The following is an 18,875-nucleotide window of genomic DNA, read 5'->3' on the forward strand; positions in this document are numbered from 1 at the left end:
AATCAGTTTAGGTCTCAGATCTATAAAGGCCACTTCATTTTCTTCACATACCCATGCTCAGATATCTGAAATCAGACCAGTTCCTCCAACTTTCCAAGTGCAAACTGGGAGTTCACTCGTCTCCAGGAAGGGTACAGGTTTTTTCTTGATTAACAGCAGCTTTCTATTGACCTCAGGTTTACTGCATTACTGTGCACAGGACCAGGTTCCTGCCCAAAGCCTTGTTTTCATTTGCTTCTTGGTGATCATTCCTTGTGAAGGTCAAAGTCCCAGAGCTAAGCCCTATTTTCTTCTTGTGCTACTGCCATTGGCCTGTATAAATCCCTTTAGACTGTGAGCTCTTTAGGGCAGGGATGACATTTTCTGTTCAGACATGTGGGTTTTTTTTTTAATTATTACTGCAAACAGCCTATACATCTGTGGTGTTATGTGGAATAATCAGTGGTATGATTACAAGTGCTTAGCACAGAGGTGCATCAGGAAGGTTACTATGCAGTCCAGGGGGTTTAAATGTAGGTTGTGATTTCCAGCTGCTGTCAGTAAGGTCACCATGCAGAGGTTGAGAACGACCGGAGGGTATTAGCACTCTTCATGACCCAGTGTCCAGGCAGTTATTGCACGGCCCTAGGGTGTGGCAACGCCAGCGTATTGTGCTGAGAAGGATGAAGTGAGTGTGTCAGGATTCACGTCTGCTTATTGCCCAAGTGACAGTTTCTGGTTTAGCACCTTCAGTTTTACATCTCTGCCCTGTCCAGGCTAAGGCCGAAACCGTACTAATAAACATCCCCCTCCTCAGCTCTTGCCAGTGTGGCCTTTGGTTTCTCCAGCGTGGAAGGCAAGAGGAGCTACAGATGATGGCTGCTCTGAACCATTTCCACAAGCCTAGAAATGACTGGAACCAAGTCAAGTGAAAATAATGGTAACATTTTATTAGCATAATCACAGGGATTTTAAATGGAAAAAGCAGAGTTAGAAGTTTACAAGGGAAAACAAATGAAGTAACTGTCGACCCAGAGGGAAATCCCCCCAGGCTATTCGGGGCGCGATTTGATTGAGACCCACCTTGTCTGATAGCTCTTTGATTGCACTGCCAGAGTTCATCAGATTAGGAGATCATTGTAAACAGAGCACTGAGGCCTTTCAAGACAACATTATAGTAACCCTAACACAAAACCTTTCAAAGAAACAGTGGTGGAGCTAGAGCTTAACTTGCCTCTGAATGGGCAGCTGCCAGGCCTCTGCATGCAGTCTTTTAGCTCCTCAGAGGTTGTGTACTGTACACACCTGCCTCCTGTGTCCAGTTTAAGCCTGAATAACCCATCTCAACCTTCCAAAAGCACATTCTCGCCTAACCCCTCTCCCCAACCACTCCTTGGAACATGTCCCAGTACCTGCAACAGTGCAGTAGTACAACTTGCTGGTCTGCACTTTAGCACCTTCAGTATCTGTTAAGTATGCTTGCTAATCACCCAGGGCAATCTTAACACAGCCCTTTCCCCAGTTTGCTCTGTACAGCATTTCAAATGTTCAAGTCTAAACTGTACTTGAACTTAGGAAATTTAAAATGGGTATTTCTGACCCGCCTACTGGCAGCAGCCATCTTGAGGGAAAGTAACATTTGGAGGCAGCAATGAGCAGAGGACCCATCCCCAAACCAGTTTAAATCCCAATTGATCAGGAAAGCTCTCAACATTTTGCTAAGGCAGTAATGGTCATGGAGACTATTAAACCATTATTAAAAGGGGATTAAACTGTTTTGCTCTGACACTGGGATACTGTAACAAGATTTTCCCCTTCTACAGCACCTTCCCTCCAAGGGTCTCAAAGCCCTTCAGAAATATCTGTGAATTAAGCCTCAACACCCCAGTGAGGCAGGTTAAGTATTATCCCCATTTTACAGATAAGGAAAGTGAGGCACAGAAGGTTATAAACTCACTCAGTATCACACAGAAATGCAGTGGCAGAGACACTCCCAGTCCTGTGCACTGGACACAGGACCGTTCTCCCAACCAGCGGGGTCAGAACAAGTGTCAGTTTCAGCAGGAAGCTCAGAAATCCCAATTTTAAGTAAAACTAATTTCAACTCCAAAATGACAATTTAGACAGTTTCTTGCCTTGGGAACTTCCCAAAAGCTGTGCTCAGCCCCAGCTGGACTAGCTTTTTGTTTTACCACTTGTTCCACAAAACCCTGCTTTCACAACCACAGACTGAGGCTCATTTGTATGGGAAACCAGTGAAAAACAGTTCCACTTATTCAAGTGGGGCAGTGAAGCATCGAGCTAAGGTTATTTAAAATAGTAAGCTAGGATCCCTCTGTTAAAGTGAGGGTTTGTTTCTTACACAGTTAATCCCAGAACTCCCTATGCCTTTTCCATTTTGAACATGTTGTAGCCACCCTAATGTGCCATGCCTTAATAACCAAAGATCTAGAATCTTCTAGAGTCATTTTAAAACCCTCTTCTCACTGCACCACTTTCACCATTAGTGTAGAACACTGTAGGGTTGTTTCTAACACAATCCTTTGTCCTTCTACAGCACCCTCCTTCTGAAGATCTGAAAGTGCCTTTGACAAATATGAACTAAAGCTCAAAATCCTACAAGGTGGGAATATTGCCCCATTTTGCAGATGGGGAAACTGAGGCACAGAGTGGCTAAGTGACTGGCCTAAGGTTACACAGCAAGTCTGTGGCAGAATCAAGAACAGATTCCAGATCTCCTGACTCCCAGCCCTTTTTTTTAGCCCCAGGACCATCCTTCCCACCTAAGGGGAGAACTCGCCTTCCCGAGTTAACCCTCTGCTCTCATTTCTGATGGTTGAAGAGGAATAAAACTATGAGGGTGGACTTTGAGTTCTCCATCTCTGCAGCATGCGGCACTGAATTAAGACTCACTTGATTACCCTGGAAGTCAGGCTTTGGAGAAAGGCAGGTAAGTCAAATACAGCAGTTTACAGGTTACAAAATAAACTTTCCAGGTGATCTGTGAAAATTAAAAGAGCTATTCACAGCTCACCTGCTTGTGCTAGAAAACAATACAAGTCACATTCCCTTCCCCTGCAAAACCCAGAACCCTCCCAACCCCCAATAAAAAGAAAATGCTTCATGTTAATAGTTTGTTAAACCCAAGCATTGAGGTTACAGATGCAGTAACCAGCACAACTGGTACACTGCCTAGAACAGCACAGTTTGAGATATAAAACTAGCTTTCTTAAAATCACTTCAAAACCAATTTCTGTATAAGAGGATTAAAAGTAAATTAGTTATGAATTCAAACAGTGTAGAAATCCACAGTTTTTATCAAAGCATACAGTATTCAGTTCGATAGCAAAACTCCAAGTGTCAGATGCACCAGACCTCAGGGACTTGTTAGACCAGTAACAGTCAATATAAAAGGTTATTGCTCTAGAGAGTCTCAGTAGAACGTGTTTATCAAGAGCAAGGAACAGGACAGTATCAAAGAAGAGGGACTGCCGGCCTGATTAGCAAAGAGCAGAGAGGAAGATGAACAAGGAATACGAAGTCTATAGCTTTATTTTGTCCTTGCTTTTTAAAAAAAACCTAGAGAGGCTTTTCAGGCCCTTCCCTTAGTAAAATGCAGGCCAGACACACAGCATAAGCCAAATTCGCTCAGAGGGGAGGGCTGGGCCCTCAAATTTCTCTGCATTTTCTTTTAAAATTAATTGGTGCCAGTCTCCTCCTCCTCTCCCAGGAGCAGCAGAATTAGGAGCATTTGCCCTAACCACTCCTGGGGAGTTGGGGGTGTCCAGCACAAAATGGGACACTCCATTCAAGCAGGGAGGGGGTTTTCTTCCCCCCACCTCCTGCCCCAGCGTGTTGAGGAGGGGGAGAGAATCACAAGCTAGAAAAACAGTAGCCCCCTACTTCCCCTTTCTAAAAAATAAGTGGCATCAATTCCCTGCAGTGTTACTGAACTGGAAAGACTCCACTGCAGGGTCTTTACAGCTTCTGGGGCTGCTGCTGTAATCTTAGTAAATCCCGAGTGCCCCAGGACTCGACCAGGCACCGCCCGGGCAATGCAGAGGTCAGAGCATGGCCCTTGCTGTGCAGCAGCAGAGCTACTGCTTGGGTCACACAGCACTTAAATGCCCCAGCGAGAGAGAAGAGTCACCAAAGCCAAGGACGTTTTGTTTGGAAGTGGCACATGCTGGCTCAGGGAGAGCGGACTCAAGGCTTTCTCCAGCCCTCTCCTTGAGAAGGGCATCTCCTCACTAGCGCCTCAGGCTCCTCTCGGCTGTCAACAATCATACAACACTTTAATGATGGGGCTCAGCATCTCCCCACTGAAACATAGCATGGGCATTTCCAGTTTAATGGTCCATCTCCTCTCTGGAGCAGCAGTTAGCACCCCCCTCCCCTTTCCCCCCCCCCCCCCCCCGCCCCGGCAAGGTTTCTAAATCACAGTAATGCTCAGAGAGACTCGGCTGCCTAGTGAGGTGGCAGAAAGATGCTCCGTTCCCAGCTAGGATGCGTCTAGCAGAAGAGTTTGAGGAAGCAGTTCTGACAGTAGGGCTTGTCATTCTGTTCCTTGAAGGTTCCTTTGTTGAGCTGCTTGAGGCAGAAGGCACAGACAAAGTGTTCTGGATGAAATTTCTTGGCCATGGCGGTGATGCAGCGTCCCGTGATGGGCTTCTGGCAGCCGGAACACAGCGAGCCGCGGCGTTCATGATAATGCACCTCACAGTAGGGCTGCCCATCATGCTCAAAGAAGCTGCCGTTGATGAACGGCGTGAAACATTCCTGCAGGAGGTGGAAGCAAAAGGGAACAGATTGATACGGCAAGCTGGGGACACAGGCAACTCCACAATCCATGCCTTCGCCTGCCATGCCCCTAGCTGCCTCCTGCAGGAAGTGGGCAGGGTGAATCATCTTCATCCAGCAGAAAGGGGCTGCAGAAGTACTGCTGCAAAGATGATCGGTGCCCAGCAGACACAGGGTTACTGAGCGTAAGCAGGGCAGATACAGCAACTGGGAGGGAAAATAAAGCCCTCAACTATACTTCATGTCCCTTTACTCCAGGCTGGCTTTATTAACACAAAGAAAATCCAAACCCAAGAGCAAAACTACTGAGAACACTTGGTAAGCAACACCAGAGCCTCTCCTGCTTCCAATAAGCTGGGAGGGAAGAGAACACCCCCATCCACAGAGACAGCTGCCACCACAACAGCTTTTATAGCCCACCCACCCCAGCTCACCCAGGTGATAGGCAGGGAAGAATTCCTTATGCTCCAGGGCATCAGGAGCACCTTTTACCTTGTCACAATGGGCTGGTTTTAATTTCTTTAGCTGTATCTGCCCTGCTTACGCTCATATCAGTGAAAAAGAAGGTGACGGCCAGTAGGGTTTTTTTTTTAAATTACCCATTTAGAATGCCAGATATTATGCATATTCCCTGGGACAGCACCCTCCTTCTTGACTCATCCCAAACCATACACATACAAGAGTCACTTCACCACTGAAATACAGTGGCACGCAGAAGGTGACAGCCACTAGAGTATTGTGGAGGGGGAGAAATTTTGGGCAAGGACCCTGGGGGACAAGTCCATACCCTTACAAAAGTGATACTGGGTCTTTAATGTCTATGAAGAGAAGCTGTTAGAGACCAATTTTTTAATAGGCACCCATCTCTCTATAATGGTTATCACTGTCTAAGCCCCACACAGGTATTCACTTCACTACAGTCATGGGAAGTTAGGAGGAATTCCCCCCCATTTTACAGGTGGGGAAACTGAGGTATAGAGCCATTAAGGGACTTGCCCAGGGTCACACGGGTCAGCAGCAAAGTCAAGAACAGAAGCCAGATGTCCTGAGTTCTAGTTTTGTACTTGAACGTCCAGCCCTAGGGACACGCACACTACCGCAAGTGCACGCGTGGTTGGACATCTACTTAGTCACAGGCAGATGCAAACTGAGCCCTGCGTGCAGGCATCCAGCAGGGTGCAGCCACAGTAAGTGCATATCCAGGCACGTTCTGGCACAGTGAACTGCAAGGAACTCCAGTTGCCTGCAGCATTGAAAGGCAGCAGGTACCTGGGAGCCCGATGCTGAGACTACTAAGCCATCCACCTCCATTCGAAAACAAACACTGGAAATTGGCCTGACTTTAACAACAGAAAAACAGAATCTGCCCAAAAGTTGCTGCCCCCACTAACAGGCAGCAGCGTGAAGAATGCCGAGCAACATCTCCTGAGCAGAAGAAGAGCCTGAACCCAGGTCCAGGCAAGGACGGAGCTGGTCAGCTGCTCACAAGAGACTGCCAGAATTTCTATTCACAGGGGCCTTCTGAGTGATGGAGAGTTTCAAAGGGACAGCTTCAGCCAACTCCTTTCACGCTGGCTGCTCTGCAGCAGAGGAAAGCAGACGAGTGGTCTGAGCACAGGATTTGAAACAGGAACTTATGGGTTCTGACCCTCATTTTGAACTCCGCCTTTCTGCCTCTGTCTCGGTAACACGGGCCTGATATTCATCTTTACACTGCTCCTGGGAGATGGGTAAATAGTTGCAAGGCTCTTTGAAGACGTGCTAAGTATTTATTCTGCAGCATTACAGTTCATTATGCAGCAGCGTATTCAGTTTACAGCTATTTCATTAGTTTCCAAGTTGATCCAAATAGGTCAGTCTCATTAAGTTGACATTTCCAGAGTGAGCACACGAGGAAGCTCTTCAAATCAGGGTGCTGAGGCGGAGTGCTCAGAAAGCTTAGCTCACTATTACTAAGAAACCACTGGAAAAATTCTGTGCTTATCAGTGAACTGCTGCAGAAGCCCATAACTGTGGCTATGGGGGAGGGGGAGGGAATTAAGCCCCTAGAGAATTTAATGGAAACAGGCAGAGAAGCAAGAGGGTGCGTGGTCACTATCACACTATGTATTTTGTGGGGCTGGCTGTCCTGTGCTGGCACAGACCCCTTGTTCTGATCGAGGTAACCACCAGACACCCACCTAGGGGACTTGGGAGAGGGGTCAGGTGACAGTGGGCAGCACAGGCTCTCTTACCCGACAGACAAAGCACTCAGGGTGCCACAGGGTATTCAAGGCAGAGATGTAATTTTCCAGGATGGCCCGGGCGCAGCCCCCACACTTCGGAGCGAACATGTCGAAGTAATCCTTGCGGCAATAGGCTTTGCCGTCCTTCTCATGAAACCCTGCCAAGGACACAAGGGAAAAACAGAGCCAGACAGCATCAGCTTGTGACCTTCCTTCATGGGAACACCCAGCCAGACTCCATGGGGCTAACAGGGTGGCTGGGATCCCCAGTCACAGACCAGAGGTATCCCTTATTCTGCTATAGGAGGAGCACATGCTACGCCTCCTGTAGTCTCCATGTGGAAATAGCAATCACTGTTAGCTCCCCATCCACTAAGTAACACCACAGTCCCTCTCTATCCCCACACTCCCAGTTTTCTACATCACTTGCTCTAGGACAGTAGTCCCCACACTTTTCATGTCGTGCCCCCCCTTACCTCTGTCCGCGCCCCACTCCCTGAAGCTGCGGTCGGGAGCGGGGCCGCAACTCCTGGGGGGAGGCGCGGACAGGCTAAGGTGGGTGAAGATGGGGCTGGAGACCTGGCTGGGAGTGGAGTTGCAGCCGGAGCTGCTGTCAGGTTCAGAGCCGCAGCCAGGCCAAGCGCCAGAGGATGGGGCCACAGCTGGGAGCAGAGCGGGGCTGAATGGCACTTCCTCTCCACCCCCTATGGGGGCTAGACTGGGCCCTGACGCTCCCCCCAAACATGCCCCAGAGTTTGGGGACCACTGCTCTATGGAAAGGACCCATCACAGCCCCTTATGTTGCCTCCACCCCCACCCCTTACTTGCTTCACCAGAGTGGCTTCTCTCTGCACAAACCAATAGTACCTTCAGGTCCAAAGAAAGCGCCACACTGCGCACAAAAGAAGTGTTCTGGGTGCCATGTCCTGTCCAGGGCTGTCACCACTTTCTGTGTGGGAGAAACCACAAACAGTGAGTGCTCAAACGCCAGTGCTGAGTGCAGCAAACATCAACTGTGCTTAAAGAGCTGAGCCAAGCCCCCTCCTTGGGGATTCAATCCCCCCCACTCCCCTTTACCCTAACAAGGTCAGGCACACCACTTCTTTCCTCTAGACCTGGGGGAGAAGGGGACACAGTCCCATGCAGTACTCTGAAACTCAGCAGGAATGCCTCCTGCCATGGTATCCCATTGGGGAAAATCAGGAGATCCTTACTGCAGTGAAGATAGCTAGATCCTAATACTCAGTTCAGTAGAGCTGCAATGGGGCAAATTTAGTTCAGTAGAACCTGCCCTCTCATTGCAGGACCCTACAGCAGATGGAGGGAAATAGCTGCACTGGGTCCAATTATTTCCCCTACAGCACTAGGGTGAAGGAAGAATAGGGGTCCCAAAACTACAAGAGAAGAGTTATCAGGGGTAGATGGATGTGCGCTTTTCTACTCGACAGTACAGCACCAGACTCCCCCGTGCACGGCCAAGAGAGAGACTCCTACTGACACGCGCTGGCTCAGGGACTCACGTCGAGGATGGGCCCGTTGCAGTAGTAGCAGCGAGGGGAGAAGAGATTATGATAGTCCTTCTCACAGTAGGGCTGACCATCGCGTTCAAAAAAGTTGCGTGACCCAATTTCCTCCTGGCAGTGGGTGCAAACGAAGTGCTCTGGGTGCCAGGTTTTCCCCATGGCTGTGACAACCTGTAGGGAAGATGGAGCAGTTATGGGGGACGACTCTACTTCCTTGCTGTGGCAACTCACGTGACAACACACCAGGTAGAGTTTGGCACTAACTACACGTTCTACTACTCAAGTGAGCCCTGGACTGGGGTAGCATGAAAACTGAATTACCTATCATCTCAGGAGAGGGCAGTCCCTCAAGGGCAGGGTAGAGGTCACTGGAGGAGCTTACAGCGTACCTGGCCAGTGGATAAATAGAGTACTTCAGTTTCTTCAGCATCGCCAGTCCCTTCAGCCTCATGATACAGCCCTCCCAGTTACTCCTTGCTGTAGCCAAGGCTTAGCAACAAGATGGTGCCTTAGACTCACCTGTCCAGCAATTGGTTTCTTGCAGGCTCCACAAACACCTTTGGCAACGGTAGCTACTCCCAGTTTGTTCAGGTCAGACTGGAGGCTTCCCAACATACTGTCCAACTGGCTGCCAGGTTTTGGGGGTGCAGACGGAGGGGAGCTGCCCCCAACTTTCCCCTGGGCCATGAACTGCAAAGAAAAAACCCAGAGACTGTAAGGCAAGCACTGTACAGCTCCTCAGGGATTTCTGCAGTCTCTGAACGTAAGAACAGCCATACTGGGTCAGACCAAAGGTCCATCTAGTCCAGTATCCTGTCTTTTGACAGTGGCCAATGCCAGGTGCTTCAGAGGGAATAAACCGAACAGGTAATCATCAAAAGATCCAACCCTCTGCCCACAGCTCTTCAGCTGTCCTGCATATGGACAGACCAATGTGTCTGCAGAAGCCAGTGAGAACAGGAGCAGGTGCAGAGATGCACCCTTGTTACAATGAGGCTGACACAAAAGTGTAGCTTACCCAGAGACCCCAGGAGCTAGAACAGCAGAGTGTTGAGGGGTGGAGATTTGGCTCTCCTCACCCTCCCAATAAAGCAGAGATTACTGGAAAAAATGCTTGTGGGCTGCTGGTAGAGCCTCCACGGAGATCTTCCCTTTACCTCATAGGTTCCTGGCTGGCTTACAAAGGCAGAGACATGCTCTCTGAGTGGTTCCCAAACTGTCTCCCCTTCCCTGTCTCACACAGTTGTTGCCGTCTCTCCAGTCTCTTCTCTCCTCTCCTTCACAGTCTCCTTCTCACCCTCCCACACCTTCTTGTCTCTTCTTTTCAGGGTATTTTCCCCCTTTTCCTTCTGCATCGTTTTTCTCTCTCTTCTGTGCCCTCTTGGGTAGCTCTGACCCCACTCCCCAGCTTCACCAAAGGCTGCAATGGGAGCAGCGAGGGAAGGTGGGGAGCAATCAAGGAATCACCTGTTGCTTTACCTGCAGGTGTGGCAGCTCATCAGTAGTGTGTGCGCCTGCATGGGGAGGAGGTGGCAGGCCAGCAAACACTGCACAATACACGTGAGAGATTTACAGGGGGAGTGTGGAGAGGGGATAAGAAAGGTCTTTGGAAGCCCACTTTGGGAATCACCTTAATGAATACTTAACTTTGAACCCTGTTTTCCACTGGGAGGGGGGAACAGATACATTGTCTTTAGTAATAGAACCTCAAGAGGAAGTGGGGAGAAGAGAGAGGAAGTGTGCAGGACTTTGCTCTTTCTGGTCTGTTTGGATATTCATCTCCATGTGACATAGGGCAAACTCAGAGTTCACGTCCTGTTAGACTGTAAAGTGTAGGTTATTTTACTTAATCCTGCAGCACAATGGTGGCTGTCAGGTTTAGAGAACTCCACCGAGCCATTTCCTGAAGGGATCTTTCAGGTGGATTATGGACATTATGTTGCATTTCTGTTAAAAGTTTTGTAATATTTCCATGATTCCTATGTGTGCCTCAGTTTCCCACTGGGCTTTGCACTGAGTGTAAAGGGAAGGGATGAGGTGTTGACTCAGCAGCCTTCCTGGAAACCAGAGTCAAAACAAGCTGAATGAAGTCTACACATGTGAGTGGAGGATCGGAAGAGACAACGGAACCTCCAATCCCTGGTACATTCACACCCAATGACCAACAGCCAAGAGGAAGGAGATTTCGCCCCCACTTCTCTACAGGGAAGCAGAGCAAAGGCCCTGAGGTCGTTAGGCAAGCACTGTACAGTCCTCAGGGAATTTCTGCAGTCTCTGCCCATAGCTCTTCAGCTGTCCTGCATGCAGACAGACAAAGAGGAAAGGTAGCAGGTGGTGTTTTACAAGCTGTGCTCAGAGAGATACACAGAACACACACCCCACCTGAAACCAGACAACAGGACAGAGACAGAGCCAAAATGAATTCTACAGCAGATTGGCTGGGTAGACCTCTGACGCTGGCCACACTGAACTGTGTCTTAATCTTTGCTTCTCTGTGCTCACCCCTAAGGACTTTCAGATTCTGTACCCCCAGCTGACCGATGCGTTGTTTTGAAAAGGCTCCCTACTGTCACTTGTACGGGGAGCACTGCACTGTGAAGGAGCGAAGGACACACCTCCCGCAGGAGTCTGGCTCTGCTGGATTTGCTGCAGGGAGCCATGGAGGGAAACCGGGATTGTTGGCACCCAAAAGCCCAGTTTTGGAGTATGTGGAGTCTTGCCCCTGTGGAACTGGGTGGGTCCTTGGGGCCTGGCACATTAAAGGGGTCACCCCAAAAGGACTGGTTACAGGCTGGGGCATAGACCAGACCCTGTGGATCTGACACACAGGCACACAAGCATTTGTCACTTATACCTACAGTGCAGATTCCCCAAGACAATGTTATGGGGAGGAAACATCTTGCTGGACACCGAGTTTAGGATTCTCCCTCTCTAAACTGCAGGGCAGTCAGAGGCCTGATCCTGAGAGGTGCAGAGTACAGTGAATTGGGGACCTTCAGCACCTCTAAAAATTAGACCAGTGAATCCAAACTGATCATAACTCAAGAGTACAGGCAATGGGAGTCGGTAGACATGTTTATGTATCTAGTATCGATCATCTCCTAGCCCTTACACCCAGGTTTCTCTGGAGCTGATTTTTCTCTAGCGTCAGCACCTTTCCTAGTCTGATCCCTGTAGCACTTCAGAGCCAACACACTCAAAAGGTAACAATACACATGTGTGGGTGCCCGTATCATGCAACAGAGGGGCACAGGGAGCCACATGCTTCCTCATCCTGGCCAGGGGCCTGTGGCCATTGGACAGGGGGTGCAGAAACCGACTAGAAACAGACAAATGAGACGTGAAGTGTCACTTGCAGAGAGGATGGCAATGAATGGAATGCACCAGTGACACTTCCCTCCCTGCCCCAGGGACCAGCCAGCCTCAGCTAACTTCAATGCAGCCACTGACATCTCAGTGCAGGACAACATGGACTTGACCTTTACTGGTGGGACTGCATTCTTACCAGCCAAGGGGTGCGGTTCCTTTTGGAAATACTCCACACCCCCGCAGGGGTGCACCCCCAATGCCTGCACTTTGTAGAGCACAGCCCCTTTAGGAACACTACCAATGCACACCACACTCGCGTGCTAGAAATGCTCATGCAAAGGCCTTCCAAATTCCTGCCCTAATTTAAAAGCTCTGCCACTGCTGTCAGGTTCAGCAACGCACCTGTAAACAGCAGACCATGCATAGAAAAACAACCATCCGGCATTCATAGCAACAGGACCTCTAGGAACAGCTCAGAGGACTGTGCCAGAATCACATCCCTCTTGCCTTAACAGCACACCATGCTGAGAGGGGAAACAGAAAGGGTATCCTGCCTTTTCATGGGTGGGCGGCGCGAGGGGTGGCCGAGCAGCAAGTGGATTGGTACGTCGGACCAGCGGCGGAGTAGGGGTCACCTGCAAAGTATGACAACAATTCATGATGCAGAGGAGCCTCCTTGATGGATTGGTGCTTGTGGAGACTGAAGCTATACTGCACTGGCTTGCGTATGAGGGTCACTACCTATAATGGATGGAATCAGGCCTGCTCAGGTATTGGGTCTTCCTACGCTTTTCTAGCAGGATTCTCCCTGGGCTTAGAGAGCAGGACATACAGAGCAGCTATTTATTGCCTCTGCACTACACCCCAAGCCCCACAGAATCCCAGCTGAGCGGTGTCCACATGGGTGGGGTTCAGGGGCATGTGGAATCACTGTTCAGCCTCTTCTTCTGGTTCTCAGGCTTTTCCACATCTTTCTCCCCTCCCCTCAGTGCCACACTGTGGAGGGGAGTATTGGGCCCTAAACTAATGGACTCGATTCCTTCAGTTCAATGGCGAGAAACAAAGATCATGGTCCATTCCCAATGCCACATGGATGTGGCCAGCAAATGGACACAGGATCTGGATCGTTCCATGCACGTGCACCTCACACTGCTATAAAGGGACAAATCTGATAGAAAAATCAGCCACTGGCAGCACTAAACTCATCTTCTGTAGAGCAGCCCAGTACCAGCCTTTACCCAAACGCTCTACCTAGAGAGCCAACAGGCCAGGAAGTGCTGGATTCAGATGTGTAATTGCTCTGTTCAGTGAAGAGCACAAGGAAAAGCATGCCTGCATCGGTGGGAAGAATGGATCTTGGTCAGTCTGACAGCCAACAGAAGATAGTGTCTTGGCAGGAGAAGACGCTACCACTGGCTCAGTCAGCATGGCAGGAGGAATCTGGGCTTGGGGAGAATGGAGGAATCTATGATCTTCAGAGGGAGGAGTGCCCACCACAGAGAGTTCCTGGTAGTCATCAGAAGAAGTCTCCCACTGGAACAGAGGCTGGGGAGGCAAGCTGAAGGAGCAGGAGACTGGACTAGGAGCAGCAGCAGAGGGTACATAGGAAGGTTGTGGCAGGTATGGAGGAGAGGGAGGAGGAAGTGGAGAGGGAATAGGGTGAGAAGAGGAAGAAGCTTTGGCAGGGAAAATCTTGGCAGCTTCTTTGGGACGCTGGAGTGGGGGAGAAGCTGGCACAGAGACTGTTCTTCTCATGGGCAGGGGGGATTCAGGAGGAATTATAATCTAGAAAGAAAGGAGGGAGAAAGGTGAACAAATCTGGAGACGAACGGAGAAGCACTTCCTGCAACAGAAGGACATGCAGCATGAAACAGACGGTAACATGGCACTCACTACCTAGCACTTCTCTACTTTCCTTTCACGGCAGAACACAGACTGCAAGCAGGCCAACCTCACTGCTGTAGCCACCCAGAAATAGACCTTCTTTGAGGAAGTGCCTGAGTCTCAAGGTGAAGGCACCTAGCAACACCTGCCTAGCTATAAGCACTTCAGGGCAGGTTCCTTATCTTACATCTAAACATATCATGTTGCCAAGTAAAGAAAGAAATATGGTCTGCTTATTGACTGACCTCCCCACTGTGGAATGAAAATAAACCTCACTTCAATGCCTGACCTTAGACAACATTAGACTTCCTATCAGATAACACTGCCCTCCCAAGAGATTGCTTACTCCAATTCCTACATAGCTGGGATTTGGATTTTCTAGCTGATCTGAAAAAGGAACAGTGCTAGGACAGAGGAGTCCGATTCCAAAGCTATCCCAGGACTCTCAAGAGACCTGTCACTCCAACCTCCTACTCTACGTCTCCATTAGAGACCTTCTGAGCAGAGCGACACAGGGAAAAACCCTAGTACAGAGTTTGCTCTCTACCTTCTGTACTTGCTGTCCACCATCCTGCTGCTTCCTTTGTGGCCTGGCGGTGACAATGACCCCCTCAGTCAGCCAGTCTTCCTGGCTTTTCCATTCCTCCTCTTCCTGTTTGCTGATTCCCAATCTGTCTTGCAGCTCTTCAATCAAGCGATCCTGGGACACAGTCTTATGAAATATGACTGGCCCTACTTTCCGCCTCGGTGAGCGCTCACGATACATTGGGTGCACGTTTAAGGTCTCTTTTGTCCTCTCAATTACAGATTTTATCTGAATGACAAGGTGACAGGTTCAGCATGAAAAGAGCAATGCAACAGCAAGCCCCAAGATGCAGCAGCACAAACCCAAACTATTAGTGACAACTGTGAGCATGAAGAGTGATGGTATTTATTGCACAATGCCAAAGCTCCTCTTGGCACAGCCCAGAGCAGTGACTCAGTGCAAGGAAAATCCCAGCCAGGCCAGTCATAGCAGCCAAAAAGAACTCCGGCTACACAATGAAGAGAGATTATCCAGCACGAAGCCATGATTTGAGGTACAAGGTCACAGTTCAACAAGATCACCCCATGGGGTGTTATGGTTTCCCTAACACCACAGTGATCCAGGTCAGCTTCTTTTTATCCCTCCCCTCCGCAGTTGTGGGGGAAATAAAATTCCCCAGCACAGAGGATTCTGGGATGCACACAGCATTTCTAGTGCTGGAAGGACCCTAGGAGCTCCAGTGTCAATACTTGAACAGGCTCAGATCTAAGCCAGCAGGGAAGAGGAGTTGCCATCCCAAGTCTGGACAGTCCTTAGCAAATCCCTCCATCACTGTGGAACAGCACTTTGCTCTTCAGAGACCTTTATAGATCATGCACTTGGCCCCATTCTAGCTAGGAGACAGCCTGCAGATTATGGATGCTATTCATGTTCTATGCTGCACAAGCAGCCAATCACTGATCCACATGCAAAAGGTACCACAAAGCTGCTGCTAGAGTAGAGGGTCTCAGACCTCTGCGCCATGCAGCTGTCATTACAGTGACTCCAAGCACTCCAGACCAGCATGCTGTTAGTCTGGAGTAAGCTATCAGACTGCTCCGGAAGAGCCCAAATATGCACTCACACCATGCACAGGCGGCTAGCTAGAACCTGCCCACTCCTGCATTCACTCAATGCCTGCCTGGCCTGAGGCAGAAATCCTCTCAATAGGTGGCTTGGAGACAGACAGCAGATCCAATTCATCCTTCCAAACATTTTCAGCGGTTTCTGGAGTGACGGTTGAGCTTCTGACTTGCTCTCTTTCCCGGTCTTCTCCTGGCTTGCTCTTAGTAGGGCCACCTTTCCTAGGAGTTCTCTCTCTGCTCTGCCTCTTTTTAGCCATATCAGGAGAGTCATCTGTCCTGCTTTCATGCTCAATTTCAGCATCCTGCTTCTGTCCTTGTTCTGCTCCAAGACCCAACTGGCCTTTAGTATCTGGGAAGACATCCCACCGGTCCACAGCCACAATATCAGGTTCACACGCTGACTGCAAGACATGGTCATTCTCAGAATATAGCTCTGGTATAAGCTCAGATAGCTCCAGAGCCCACAGCTGATCTAAAGCTGCTTCCATTTTTCCATCCTTCTGGGACGGAAAGGCTGAATTATCCCTGAAAATGGCCTGCTGTGCTGATTCCTTGGGTGTCTGCCCCTTCACTTGGCTGGTTATGCTAGGGCTAGAAACAGGAACAGTTGTGAGCTTGGTCTCCGTTCTATGCTCTTTCTTTTCAGTGGCTTTTGCCTCATCAAGCCCCTGACTGTGGGCCTCTGCATTAGAAGGAACAGACAGAGATTCCGTCTTGGAGGATATCATGGACTGGGACATCTCTCTAGGAGGATTTGACTTTTGGCTCAGCCTGACTGAGCTCAAAGAAAGCACATGATCCCCAAAAGGAGCAGAAATAGCAAAGTCCTCTGGAAGTGACTGACCCATCCGAGCCACAGAGCGGAGCTGTGGAGTGGTGGCAGAACGTCCTGGAATAGCTGCAACTGCAGCGCTGCTGCCTTCTTCTTCAATATGAAGGACTTCCAAGGTGGCAGGTGGCAGCAGGGCTGGTAGGTCCCTGCTGTGGCCTGTCCCATGGGGTTTTGACTGGGGCAGCAGAACTGTACCGGAAGGAGAGTCGACTGAGTCTGGATTTGTTGGGCTGGAAAGCAGCTCCAGGGAGGGTTCAGAAATCAGTGACATAGTGGAAACAGCCTGTAAAAACGAGACAAAAAAAAGAGGAACAGAGAGGGGGGAAGATAGAGACAGAGGTGAGGAAAGGAAAAGAACAAGGCACAACATGGCAGAACAATCAAAGCCTGCAAACCACTGAGCCCTCCTGACATGAAGCCATCAAGGTAGCCCGGATGGACAAGTGGGAATGTGAACACACAGTTGTGCCCCTTCTCAAAGGAGGGTGCTGGGAATGAGGAAAGATCATGCAGCCATTCATTGAGTACTTTTTCTTAGGCTCTTCAAAGCCGCAGTTAATTCTTTCTCCTGTAAATGGGGCTGATGCATCTGCCCCAAGGGCCCAGCCCATTAGACCAAGACTGATAGTCACATTAGCAACTTTCTCTGAATCAGACACTTGCATTAATTTGCATAGAAATTTACATACTTTTCGAAGAAAACAATGAAGCATGTAAGCCATAATATTTGCCTCCCTGATACAGTAGCCTCAGGGCACTCACGGCAAGAGGAGTACATGACTCAGGCTCTGGCCTGCTCAAATCACAAGGCTCTCCTCTGGGTCGAATACATGATGAATCAGAGGGAAGCATTCTAGGACTTCACAGACTGTCCTTCGGGAGCCCTGCATTAACTCTCTTCTTCCTCACCCATCCCACTTTTCTTGCCCCTTTTATATTTGGGTGAGAGAAGTATACATTTTTTGTTCCAAAACATGCTCTGAAATGGTCAGGGGCGGGTACTCTGGTTTTAGTTCTCCATTGCTTATATTTTAAAGCTGATAGATCATGGCTCTGATCCTGTCCACTATGTCAGCTCCTACGTGACAAACAGGAATTCTTTCCATTTCCTTAAGGGAGTAGAAGTTAGCGTGGCTTGTTCTGTGCACTCCCAAACCAGCCACGGTGGCCTACTAAGTCTGCCACTGCACCCAATGACTCCTGATTTGGGGAATTTACCCACGTAAAAGGATCATTTTTTTAAAAGAAGTTTATAGCCCATTTCCTTACAGAGTTAGCCTATAGTCACTTTTTCGGGGGGCGGGGGGAGGGGGAAGAGTATCACAGCTGAGATCACTTGGTCTGTCTCTGATGATAAAAGGATTTCTCATTCTCCCTCTTACAGCTACATTGGGGCAGCCAGTGAGGCCTCTTACCACAAGAGGGACAGCTCAGTAGAGCACTTAGCATGACAGTGGCAGCAAGGGACTCTGTGTTCTAATTCTGGCTCTGACACCAACTCATTCAGGGGATTAATTTCCCTTTTTTAATATTAGGGATAATGGCTGGAATTTTCAAAGGTGCCTAAGGGAGTTGGGTGTTTAACCCCCATGGGAATTGGGTGTCTAACTCTCATGGGCTCCTTTGAAAATCCCAGCCAACACAATTTACTTACCTCATTGGGTGTTGTCATGATTAAAGTGCTAGAATTCACTTGGATGCAGGCAAAACCCTCCAGCAGATGGAAGCCACAGGCCCTTCCAGCTTAGGGGACTGGAGTGTCTATGCCAGGGGTCGGCAACCTTTCAGAAGTGGTGTGCCGAGTCTTCATGTATTCACTCTGATTTAAGGTTTCGTGTGCCAGTAATACATTTTAACGTTTTTAGAAGGTCTCCTTCTAGAAGTCTATAATATAGAACTAAACTATTGTTGTATGTAAAGTAAATAAGGTTTTTAAAATGTTTAAGAAACTTCATTTCAAATTAAATTAAAATGCAGAGCTCCCCGGATCGGTGGCCAGGACCCGGGCCGTGTGAGTGCCACTGAAAATCGGCACGCGTGCCATAGGTTGCCTACCCCTGGTCTATGCAATCACAGAACTTGTCTGTGATGTCAGACTGCCAAGCTAAGCAGGACTGGGATTGGTACGCATCTGAATGGGAGACCTCTCTAGGAAAACCCAAAGGGCAGCAGCAAGCGATGCTAGTGCTTCATTACAGGGCACTCTTCCCTCCGAGCTATAGTTTGTAAGCACAGAGACTCTGGCAGTAAAGGTGCTATATTGAAATGTATTAATTATTAGAAAACTCCCTGTGTGTTTACACTATTTGTTCTCCCTTACAGACCAACTGCCCTCTGAAGCACAGATGCCATGGTTAAGGTGTTCCTATTTTTACCTGAGTTTGGGACAAAGTTTTCAAGCTTTCTAAACTCCAGTCATTTTCAAGGGAAGGTTGCTTATTTTGCTCTAAAAATCATTTTTCCAACATGTTAAAAATATTAAAACAAAATGAAGGGAGCAGTTAATATATAAAGAGCTGCACTACAATGGGAGGCTGGTTAATGCAGACACCAAGGCACATAGTAAGGAGGAATCACATGTCACAGATATGCAAAAGATGCAAAACCCGTGCATTCAGTAACCTCAATGCCAGCTGACTGATAAGCCGAACAACACAATCAAATGGATTCTGT

General features: G+C 48.9%; 1 protein-coding gene across 1 annotated transcript in view; it reads right to left on the minus strand.

Annotated features, from left to right (window-relative positions):
* Positions 1–4,491: 4,491 nt before the first annotated feature.
* Positions 4,492–18,875, minus strand: part of PXN (paxillin) — a 64,285-nt gene continuing 49,901 nt past the window's right edge. The window contains exons 7-11 of the mRNA XM_065417592.1: positions 9,047–9,217; positions 8,525–8,698; positions 7,872–7,953; positions 7,014–7,162; positions 4,492–4,758 (exon numbers count right to left, since the gene is read on the minus strand). Coding sequence (XP_065273664.1) covers positions 4,492–4,758; positions 7,014–7,162; positions 7,872–7,953; positions 8,525–8,698; positions 9,047–9,217 — 843 coding nt within the window. The remainder of the gene's footprint in view (positions 4,759–7,013; positions 7,163–7,871; positions 7,954–8,524; positions 8,699–9,046; positions 9,218–18,875) is intronic.

The sequence above is a fragment of the Emys orbicularis genome, chromosome 16, assembly GCF_028017835.1.
Source record: "Emys orbicularis isolate rEmyOrb1 chromosome 16, rEmyOrb1.hap1, whole genome shotgun sequence".
Lineage (NCBI taxonomy): Eukaryota > Metazoa > Chordata > Testudines > Emydidae > Emys > Emys orbicularis.